This window comes from Alosa pseudoharengus, unplaced genomic scaffold (assembly GCF_046254945.1).
Source record: "Alosa pseudoharengus isolate Yale_2024_CS ecotype anadromous, Long Island Sound unplaced genomic scaffold, YU_APseudo_1.1 YU_APseudo_1.1_scf_12, whole genome shotgun sequence".
Classification (NCBI taxonomy): Eukaryota; Metazoa; Chordata; class Actinopteri; order Clupeiformes; family Clupeidae; genus Alosa; species Alosa pseudoharengus.
This window is the reverse complement of record NW_027468587.1, coordinates 10,973,245-10,985,473: the sequence shown is the minus strand read 5'-3', so window position 1 is coordinate 10,985,473 and position 12,229 is coordinate 10,973,245. Positions and strand designations below refer to the sequence as shown.

The window sequence follows — 12,229 nt, the reverse complement described above, 5'->3', positions numbered from 1 at the left end:
CCACTGTCCCAATGTTTCCACACCAGGTACAGATTGACCCTGGCCTCTGACTTCGTTTCAGTCCCTCGGGATCCAACCTTAGCTACTATGTAAAAGTCTGTGATGGCAGTCATCAATGTCCACACCATGCCTGCTCTACGTCTCCTTCAAATGCCTTTGCCACCAGTTTAATTGTCCCGCTCAGTTTATCGAGATCAAATGCATCTTACTGTATATGCAGTTGCGTGACCCTGTGTGTGGTGATCAAACCCGCATTATGGCACCTGGCACCAGAGCTCTCTTGTGTCTTCACAGCCCAGTCTTAAGTGGCCGTGAGTGTTCCTTTTATTGGCCAGAGTGAAAAATGCTATTGAAGTAGTGCAGCTGTTAAAAAAGTGTGGTTTGGATTTCTCTTTGCTAGTGGACCCACTGGACCATTTAATTCTGCGCTGGAGCGCTTGTGATGTGCCTGCGATGTGCTGGCAAGGACATCACTCCATGCCTTTCTTATGTTGTAGTTTGGACACCAGTAGGACTGCAGGGATGTTTCGCAGTTATGGCCCGTCACTGCCATTATTTCTCTGGCCTCAAGGCCAGCATCAGACAGTTTCTGTACTGTCGTGCTTCGCAAACGGGGGCTGGTGTATATTTGCGTACCCGCTGCTTTGCAGATGCGGGGAAGCATTGCACCTAGGAAGTTGACCCCCATAGGTCCTCTTGTATACCTGAAAAGAATAAACGCACACACTTTAGGTATAAGACTCATGGATTTTCATAACTATTTGAATAACTTACCATACTGGATCTGTTGCATTGTGTGTCCGCTTCAGGTGTAGATAAAAGGCAGGTAGATTATGCGGTAGACGTGACAGATACTTCTGTAATGAGGCCACAGGACACAACGGGTCACCTGGCTGCTCATACATAAATCCAGGCAGGCTCTCCTTGTTTCTCTCCGCAGGACCATAAGACCGTTTTGGTCTGTGCGAATAATGAATGACTCGGGCTTCAGCTGTCAGTTTCCTTCTTTAGCTATGAGCCCTATTTGCAGTTGGATATCGAACCAGACTTTATTGACAAGTCCCGCTGGTGTCTCGGGGTTCAGTGCCCAGGAGTGCTTGATTTTTATGAAGTCTGCCTCCGTCATTGCTGGATGATGGGAGGTTTTGTCCCGTCTTTTTTTTTACAACCCTAACGAAAACATTATTGCTGCTGGTGTACCCTGTGTCTTTTCAAATGCACCAGGAACGGCTGATCGGCGGATCATTGATGTATTTATTCAGTCCTGCTCGTAGGCCAGCATAACTGCTGAAACCATATTCTTCACCCTTTCCGGTTTTTACAGTTGCATAAAATTGACGAAGCACCTGGTTCAGCTCTGCTTTTGTCACTGATTTAAAATTGACTTCTTTTTCTAAGCACCAATTTTCAAAGCAGCAGACAGACCACATAGTCTGTTTGACTGTTAATCTCGTTTCTTGCCTTTTCTATCTCTTCTCTTTCACTCTCGTTTAGTTCAGCATGTCGCTTAGCTTTTTTTCCTCCTCCTCCAATTTATCCATTTCTTTGCTCCACTCAGCAATACTTACACCACCCAGGATGTCAAAATGAACAACAAAGTCTGACATTTTGTACACTTGTATCTTGTTAACCGTTATGCATTCTAATAGGGCTGCACGATTATGACCAAAATGATAATCACGATTATTTTGATCAATATTGAGATCACGATTATTTATCACGATTATTAATTAATTTTAGTGACAAAAATATTTTTTCCCTAAACATATTGGACTTGCTATCTGGCTCACCCAAATTCTTCCCCTCACATTTACTCCCCTAAATTACTGCAAATATAAATTTGACTGCGACTTCCAAACTTCCAAACAACTTCCAAACAAATGTTTTGTGCGTGCTACTTTGTTAATATTTTGGAAAACGCCCACCGGGAATCCTCCCAACGCTCCACATTAGCCACTTAAGCTCTGCTTCGTGTTCATGAGTTTACTGTAATCGTTAGTCCAGGGGTGTCCAAACTTTTTGACTGAAGGGCCACATTGGGTTTTGAAAATTGGCCAGCGGGCCACACACAAATAATAATAATAATAATAATAATAATAATAATAATAATAATAATAATAATGTTTTGTATTATTTAATTGACAAAATAATTTTGTTGTAGAAAATTAATTTCTTAAGAAATACTGTTAATTTGATGCTGTTTAATTCATTTATAAATGGTGCACTGTCACTTTAAGACTCTGCCAGCTCCACTCAAATATAGCCTATGGCTAGTGCTGTGCCTATGGCTGTGCCCTCTCACAGTTTATAAATGGTCAGGGAACTACTGTTGCCATCGCCCTCTCCCACGCTCAAATGCGTCCACAATTAAATGGACTAGCATAACGTAGTTAGATCTGCTGCAATGGAGGTTCTATGTATCTCGATGTGAGAAGCTGTTTTGACATTGACATTGTAAACGTTCTCTAAGAAGAGTGTAAAGCAGTTTGCAGTAGCCTAAAGTTAACCACAACGTCGTCTATCGCTGGAAAAAAATAGCGAGCGGCCTATGATAAACTAATAAATGCTCGGCGGGCCGGATTAAAGTGCATGGCTGGCCGCAGTTTGGACACCCCTGGTTTAGTCATTCGTTGATATGTAAAACACTGACGTATAGGCTACATTTTCATTATTGTTCACTCGTTTTGAGTAGGCTGTGTCTTGAAACGCATAGGTTGCACATGATGTAGCTTATAAAATACATTAATAAAATTCACGGATCCCGTCGTTAGCTCAACTCTTATTACAGTATAGGCTATCAGAGGAAGCAAACAAGGACTAAAAGTTAACGTGATAAAAAAGGCATGTGTGGTTTACGTCATGTGATGTGTTTCACGGTATGAGTTGAGAGCCCTGCTTTGCTTATATTTTTGGTTAACTTAACTTGCCTGAAATCCGAAATATTTTCGAACAATGGATCATCCGCTTCGAGGGACAAGCTATGGCCTTCTACTGTGCCACACATTTGATTTTTGATCGTCGTTTATTGTATAGTCTAACTAGCCTACTAATAGTTAACATAATGTCACTAGTCCACAGTGCATCAGGCTGAGCAGTGCAGGGGAACAGCTGTCATTGGTAGGCTGCATGCAGGCACATGGTCAGACAGGCTTGATTTGTTTTGTAGCGGAGCGTTCTATGGGTTGCCAGGTTGGTACTATGGGTAGAGCACGCATTTGAAATATCGCTCGATCACGCAAATTTGATCGTGGGAAGCCAAAATCGTGATCGTGATTAAAATTTGATTAATTGTGCAGCCCTACATTCTAAGCGCATTAATATAGAACGAAATGCTGTCTCAGCCGTGCTATATCGGGAAAATATACAACGGCATTGAACGCGATTTAACCAATCATAATCAAAGGACCAGAACTATCCGTTTTATAATGGACATTCTAAAACGGATTGTTCCGGTCCTTAATTGGGATTGGCTGAATCGCGTTTGATGCCGTTGTAAAATGCAGCATAAACATACACCTTGACAACATTTCGTTCTTTATTACTGTGCTACCCAAGGGGGCAGGCGAAAGTTTGGAGGGCGTAGACACTATGGCGGATCTGAGGTTAAATAGGAGACCAGTTCCACCTAGCCATTGAACCCCATTCAATCTGTTCATATCTTTTACTGTCTATGGTGCTACCACAACTTGATAGAAAAGTTGGGAGTAGCTGCGTCTCGACGTTGCTTGGTAACTATTCTGATAGACGAAATATAGTTCTTGGGGGAAGAATGATTATCTATGAATAAATCGTTACATTTCTTGTTGCTGTACCTTTATGTTATGAAATTTTGTCAGATATGTAGTAACCGTTTTAGAGAAGCAATAACCCGTCCGTAGGTTATACTGATTTCACAAAAGCTAAGGTGGGTTTTAGGCACTCTGCTTGTGCGTTGTGCCTAACAACACCCCTTAGCTGTAAAATCAGTGTAACCAGCCTCTCTGGACTTATTGCTTATCTGGGTTCATCACACTTCGGTACTCTGTGGAATTTTAGAAACTTACATTGTTCATGAACCCCTTCTTTGACTAGAACTCCTGAACTACTGAGATATCTCTTGCAGATCTCTGGTCATTTTAAGTGCAGCAGATCTCCCCCGGCGTCTCCTAGACAGGCACTGAGAGACACGCTGCAGGCGGGTGGAGTTCTCTAAACTGCTGCACACTCTTAAGATTCATGTATGGCATCAATGTGCTCCTAAACGCTCAAAAACTACTTGTCTCATACTTGTTTTCTCATTTCTCAGGTCTCATTTCTTTTCATGTTTTTCATACTCCGTCTCCCAGGCACATGGTTACTACAGACACATGGTCTCCATTATTTTTACCCTTTTGACTCTTTATCACTGTGGTTGTCTTGTCTCTTTCTCTGTCCATGCAGAGCTCCAGCCGGGAGAAGTTTTATGTCCTCTCCATGTTCCCATACCCGTCTGGCCGTCTGCACATGGGGCATGTGCGTGTCTACACCATCAGTGACACCATAGCCCACTTCCAGAGGATGAGGGGCCACCAGGTGAGTAAACTCACACACAAAACACATGCACACATATTCACACACACGTTTGTGTGCAGTGCGAATGCACACACACATACACACACACACACACACACACACACACACACACACACACACACACACACACACACACACACACAAACATATATAAACAGATGCACACACACACACACACACACACACACACACACACACACACACACACACACACACACACATAAACATATATAAACAGATGCACACACACACACACACACACACATAAACATATATAAACAGATGTGCGCACACACAAGCATATATAAACAGATGCACACACACACAGACAGACACACATATAAATTACAACTCCTCACACACTCTGGTTTCCCTGGTCGCACAGCCCCAATCCTCTTTACAATCACAAAAAACCCTGTATCAATCACCAGCCCTCACATTAAATGCAAAGTGATAGGTGTGTGTGTGTGTGTGTGTGTGTGTGTGTGTGTGTGACAGAGAGAGAGCGAGAGGTCAACACACCCCCTCTCTCTATCGTTGTGTCTCGGCTGCTTGTAAGCAGTCTTGTTGTGTGTGTAGTTTTATTAAAACAGCCTAGCGTTGACAGAATCTCAGTTGCTCCAGCATCCTACAGTTCCCTGCTCCTTTTTTCTGGTGACAGTTTTGCCATTCAGTAGCCTACTTACTGCCAGCCACTTGAGGTGATATTTTCTTGTGCAGGTTGCAGTTGTTGTCACTAACGTGACTAGGGCTGAAACAATTACTCAAGTAACTTGAATAATTTGATAATAGAAAATGATGGAGGAAAATTATCTGCCTTGAAGCTTCGTTTAATTCCTGTCACTTGCGTTATGAGGCCTGCTCAGCTCAGGGATTATTGTTTCACATGGACTATTATTACCACTTTCAGAATTAAGTTGGCGCGATCATGAGGAAGAGCCAAGAAGCCGTCCGTAAAAGGCAGAGAATGTCCAAAGTTTTGAGATCATTTCAAACTTAGAAAAGATGACAAGGTAAGATATGTCCACTGCAAAGCAGAACTGGCGTATCACAACAGCAATTCAACGATAATTGAACATCTGAGCTGAAAGCATCCAGTTGTTAACACCAGCTCACCAAGCGTAGCCGACACAAGGCAACGTAAACATTGATGTTAGCTGATTTAATGTATTAGCTAGTTAGAATGTACAGTATATGTAGCGGCTGTAGCCAAATGTCGTGAGTCGATATGATGTTAGTTAGTAGTAAACTAATTCATGTAACATTGCACGTGAGCAATACACCATAAAACTCATCACACACACTCATCTCATCTCTCTCTCTCTCTCTCCCCCTCTCTTATGCGCACGCACGCACACACTCCCGGTGTTAGGTTAGGCTATCTCACCAAATAGGCCTACCCCAGACATAATTAGTGTGCTTGCTGAAAGTGAAAGGTAACACCGTTACTTAAGAAAACTTCTCTCAACCCTGCTCAAGACGAGAACTACCGCCCTGTCTCACTCCAACCTTCTGGATCCAAATCAGTTTGGGTTCAAAAGCGGCCACTCTACCGAAATGGCTCTGTTGTCTGTAACAGAAGCCTTAAAGGAAGCCAGGGCGACCGCTTGGTCATCGGTACTCATTCTGCTTGACTTATCGGCTGCCTTTGACACAGTTAATTACCGCATCCTTCTCTCTATGCCAGTGTTTCCCAAACTTTTTTTCTGGGGACCCACTTTTTAAAAATGACAGACCATCGCGACCCATTTCACTTCAAATCTACCCTGCAACCACCAATATTGTTTAAGGCCACAGATTCTCCAACTTTTCTATGCCTCCCCCAACCATACATTGCTATAGGATCTAGATAGATCCTGCTTTGAACACGGTTGTGTTGCATTTTGAGCACCGTCAGCGTGAAAAGTTGGAAATGACTACTGAAAAGATAAGTTTCAATGCGCATCCGAGAGCTGGGGAAATTCTTGCATGCGCAGTTGTCATTTGTCAGCATAGTAAGCTGTTCCTGTATTTCTAAAAAAAAATTTGTAGGCTACGTTGCGTTGCAGTCAAATGGGTCCACAACACTGTGGACGTCAATTCCGATGTAAACAGCAAATAACTCAAGTCGTTATATTGTAGGCCTATTGTTGTATTATATTATATTGTAGCCTATTAGGGGTTTGCACGGCGTGTCATCAGATCTGGACATCGCCATATTGGAGATGCTCGCCTCATTAGAAAGCATTAGGCACTGAAGTAAATCCCTAACATCGTCAAGGAAAATGGTTAATTATTGCAGTGTTTTAGGTTGTACCAATAGGTCAGACTGAGGAAAAACATCTGGTGTAGGTATCGACTTCCAAAAGTTATTAAAAAACCAGGGAGAAGGGACAATAATGCCAGAAGTTATCAGAGGAAGGGGGGCGCTTGTGGTTGAACTTGGTATTTCGTCTCCCTCACCCAACTCATATGGCCAATAATCCGTAATTTCTCGAAATATCGCGCCTTTTCTTGTGGTCCAAGTCCTGCCATATATGCCTTTGCATCTTAGACGCATTTTGATGAGCTTTTCTGTTGTTTAGACACGGCTACAATCACGTAAGATATCCAAAGTGCATAATACTCCATTCACTGAGTATCGCCAATATGGCCGCGCGGGTTGGGTTACCATAGTTACCGGCCAGAACGTGACTTCGGTGCAAACCCCTAATAGTCGTTATATCACAACAAGAGGCTTTTGCGCAATAGCCGGAAGAATGCGCCTTTACTTTGGAGTTAGCGAGGTAGAAAACGAGAGGAATAGTGTTTAAAATGTCCATTTAAATTGTAGCCTAATATAATGCACTGTTGTGCATTTTAAATCAGAAATAAGAATGTGAGGAGGTTGCTATTAACTTTAAAGATTGCATCTACAATCGAAACTATCTACATACAAATTGAATGGCCTTATGTCCGGTATATGGATGTCTGCTTTAGTTGACAGCACGGTCACTATTTTAATCGGTAAAGTTGAGGAGCTGGTATCTGTTAACCCTTAGAACCCGATTGACGCAAAGTGCGTCAAAAAACACACCCTTTCTTCTCTGTTACATTGCTCCGGAACGGTTCATCGCAGCGAGATGAAACCTTTATTGCACGACAGAGCAGAAGTGGGGCTTTCCAACGAGACTAAACACTTGTCTGTACGATCAAGTATGAAAATTAAAAAAATTCATGAAATTAAATCAAATTGCATCATATTTACAGTCTATACTTCTCTGCATTCACCTGCACAAACATTACTCTAGTTTGAATTACTCGCGAACCCGTGATCGCATCGATATGGCAAGCATATCAGATGAAAGAGGGGGCACAGGGCTATCCATTGGTACCATGTTTATCGATCCTTCTGGCTTATAAAACCAGACGAAGTGACTGCAAAATAATAACGTCATGTACACAAACCAACGCTGCACACTCATTACTCTCGTTTGAATTACTCGCGCACCCATGATCGCATAGATATGCCACGCATGTCAGATGAAAGAGGAGACTCAGAGCTATCATTTGATACCAAGTACATCCTTCTGGGTTATAAAACAGACGAAGTGACAGCAAAATAATAACTTAATATAGCTGGACTTACCCCACGTTTTTGTCTGTTCTTGTGGCAAAGCATGTTTATAATCCAATGCTATCATGTGTTTCTCTATGGCAAAGCATGTTCATATTCCGGTTTTGAGATCCTAGCAAATTCCTGCATGGCATCCAATTCAAGGCTCACATTGCATCCTAATTTGTTCAACAAATAAACACCTTTTTTGCCTTTACTTTGTTCATGGCAATACAGTAAAGAGTTGAGAATTATTATGACTGCATAGACACAGGCACGCAGGCTAACACGCAACCTCAGGTCAAGTCAGGTCAGATCAGTTCGTGTCACAGATATGGAGCGCAGAAAGGTCATTTTTCATCACTAAATAAAAAATGGCATTTATTTCCGTAAATCACACAGCAAATATTTCTGTAAATTGCTCAGCCCCAGAGTATCCCTCCAACATGGCAATTATATTGCCCGATTCAGGACAGTCTGCCCTACACACACATGAAATGCATGTAGAGCTGTGAGCTTGCTGTGGTGAGATACAGGTCGAAATATAAGAATTTTTATAATACACTTTTTATATTTTAATTCTTTAAAAATCTAAATAAAATCAATGCTAGTATTAATACATGAAATGATGGCAGATCTGAATAGCCTAAACTCTCCTGAAAAAAACAATATATAATATATGTGTGTGGCACTTACAATGACCAGAATAAATCCTTATGAATAAAGGTAGTGAAAATGCCCTAAAAACAGCTTAGGGTTCTAATGTTCGCGCAAATAGGCGGATTCATGTCCCTTGCAGTTTGCAACTGTGAGATACATGGCAGGCGCCCCACAGAACGGTTTCATTTTGAGAGAGATATCCATGTTCTGGCACCCCCTCTGCGATGTGTCGTCCCCCAGCTTCATGCGCCAGTTTCATGAGCTTTTATGACAAAACCGTGACTGTGGTAGTTAACAAACTACATCTTAATAGAAAACTGTTAGCTTTCCTGGTATCAAATGACAAATGGTATCAGTTAGGCCTATAGCCTAACACAACATAAATTGTGCTGGCGACCCAAATAAAATCTCCTGCGACCCACCCGTGGGTCGCGACCCAGACTTTGGGAAACACTGCTCTATGCTCTCTAACATGGGAATCTCCGGCTCTGCGCTCTCCTGGTTTGAATCCTACCTCACAGGATGCTCCTTTAACATTTCATGGCTTGGACAGCTATCTGCACCTCACTATCTCACCACAGGGGTCCCCCAGGGCTCAGTGCTGGGCCCCTTCTCTTTGCTATCTACACCACCTCCTTGGGACAGATTATCCGTTCGCATGGCTTCTCATACCACTGCTATGCAGACGACACACAGCTCTATCTGTCCTTTCCACTTGATGACCCCTTGGTCTCGGCACGGATCTCGGATTGCCTCTCAGACATATCTACATGGATGAAGGCACATCACCTCCAGCTAAACCTCTCAAAAACTGAACTGCTGGTCCTCCCAACTAAACCTACCATACACCATGACCTCAACATCAAAATTGACTCCCTGTCTGTTGCACCTACCAGGGCTGCAAGAAATTTAGGAGTCAACTAACCTTCTCCTATCATGTTGCCTCGGTCACCTGGTCGTCACCATACAGAAAATCTGAACTTACTTGACTCAAGATGCTACCCAACTCCTACTAGAGCAGGGACATCCCTCTCCATCTTCAAAAAAACTCCTGAAGACCCAGCTCTTCAGAGAACATCTCCTCTCGTAGTACTACTTACAACTACTGTTGTCTTGCTGATCCTAGCCCTTACCACCTGACTAGAACTGACACTCGACTGTTTAAAAACTGCACTCACTGATGCACTTATTCTTATTGTACTCTTTTAAAAATGTCCTAGAATTGTTGAGAGAATTGCTTTAAAAAGCTTAAACTGTTTACCATGTTGTTAGTCGCTTTGGTTAAAAATGTAATGTAATGCTTTTGATACTGTTACTGCTACATCTAAGGCATTAATGTTATATGTTACGCTGCCAAGTTGAGGTCAGTAGATGGTCAATATCCCATCAAATAGATAAGTGTGTACGGTAAACCTCTCTCTCTCTCTCTCTCTCTCTCTCTCTCTCTCTCTCTCTCTCTCTCTCTCTCTATCTCTCTCTTTTCCCTCGCTCTTTTGTCTCATCCAGGATGACTCAGCTTAAGGTTTTGGCTGGTTCATCCTCAAAGAACTCCTGTGGATTCTCAGGTGTTTAAGATGGGATCCTGTCCGAGTCCTGCGTCACTATGCTTTTGACCTGTCTATCAGAAAGAGGGCATACTAAGCAACTTACTTGACAACAATTTGTTGTTTTCTTTTTTGTTGGTCTTTTAGCTGTGTTATGGCGCAAGCACACAGTGTGACATTTGTCTTGGTGATGGCAGTTTTTGGTGAATGTCACAGGGATGCCTGTGTTCATAATGTACTGCCAGCACTAGTAATGTGCTGCCCTTTTACTGAGCTTCATTGGAGCTAGTCACAGATGGCAGCTGTGTGTGTGTGTGTGTGTATGTGTGTATGTGTTTGTTTTTGTGTGTGTTTGTCTGCATCAATGCCCTTTCATAATAAGCTTGCCACTCAGCGTTGACGAAAAGTACATAGCATGGGGAGCTATGCCATTTGGATATGCAGCAGAAACACCTGTGTGTGATTGTGAGAAATATGAGAGTGAGTGTGTGTGTGTGTTTGTCATAGAGAGAGAGAGAGACAGAGAGAGAGCAAAAAGACTGTATGTGTGTGAGAAAGAGGCAGAAAGTGTGTGTGTGAGAGAAAGAGAGAGAGAGAGAGAGAGCATGGATGTGTGTGACAAACAGACAGATTGAGAGTGTGTGTGTGTGTGTTGTTTGGGAGAAACACAGAGTGGTTTTTGAATGTGTGGATTGTATGTCTCTCTTTCTCTCTCTCTCTCTCTCTCTCACATGTGCTCATGTGTGGTGTGTGTGCTTGTGTGTGTGTGTGTGTGTGTGTGTGTATTCTTTCCAAGCACCTCTTTGCGCTTCAACACATTAATCACTGGCTGTTCTCTGTGACTAAGTGCTGCCTTCACAGGAACAGTCAGCATTGTGTGTGTTTGTGTGTGTGTGTGTTTCTGTGTGTGATCTTTAGCAAGGGAAGGGCCTGCCGGTGTTTGTCTGAAATTAACACTGATGAAGCGGTAAACACATATACTGTGGAGTGGCATGTTATGCGCCTGCATTAAAAACAACATTGTGTGTTTGTGTTTCTGTGTGTGTGTGTGTGTGTGTTTCTGTGTGTGTGTGTTTCTGTGTGTGTGTGTGTTTCTGTGTGTGTGTGTGTGTGCGTGTGTGTGTGTGTGTATGTGTGTGCGTGTGAGACTGAATGAGTTTAATGGACTTTGATGAGAGGCTGTCACCGTTATGGCTACGGTCTGTCTGCAACTCTGATTGAATTGAAATGACAGTTTTCTGTTTCACTCCACTGTGCTAAGAGATAGAAAAGAACTGACGGTCGATAGGTGTGTGTGTGTGTGTGTTTATGTGTTTGTGTGTTTGTGTGTGTGTGGAAAATATTGCAAGAGAGGGCTAGAGCTGAAATGAAGAAACAGCCCTTTGTATTTGATAGATAGAGACTAGCATTAAGATGTGTTGTAAATTGTGTGATCACATGACTCCCTGTAGCCAATGGGAGACCAGTTAGTTCAGCCTGCTATGGCCCTATGACATCTGAACAGTACCACTCTTTTCATGCCTGCTGTGAAGAATCCCCTGCTACTAAACATGTTCCTCCAACAAATGTTGTTGGCATGGTAGATGGTGTGTATGTGTTAGAGTGTGGCTACCCGACCCGAGCCCGACGGGTCCCGACGGGACCCGACTGGTCGGGTCAGGTTCGGACAAATATTTAGAAATTATAGTCGGGTTCGGACACATGGGGGCGATATGCATTGGAAGCTTTACATTTAAAATGCCTTATTATATTGGGTAACCAACAGGTCTGCTTTACATGATGTAAACGTTTGTTTTTTGAGAATAAAGTAAAATGTAAAAAAGACCTAGCCTATAGCTTTCTTCCTGTGTGCAAGATTGACATGCCGCCTGAAATGCACACGCGTTGTCACGACTACATA

General features: G+C 42.7%; 1 protein-coding gene across 1 annotated transcript in view; it reads left to right on the top strand.

The window, feature by feature from the left end:
• lars2 (leucyl-tRNA synthetase 2, mitochondrial) overlaps nt 1-12,229 on the top strand; it is an 89,828-nt gene that overhangs the window by 8,833 nt on the left and 68,766 nt on the right. Inside the window, exon 3 of the mRNA XM_076280145.1 lies at nt 4,420-4,551. Coding sequence (XP_076136260.1) covers nt 4,420-4,551 — 132 coding nt within the window. The remainder of the gene's footprint in view (nt 1-4,419; nt 4,552-12,229) is intronic.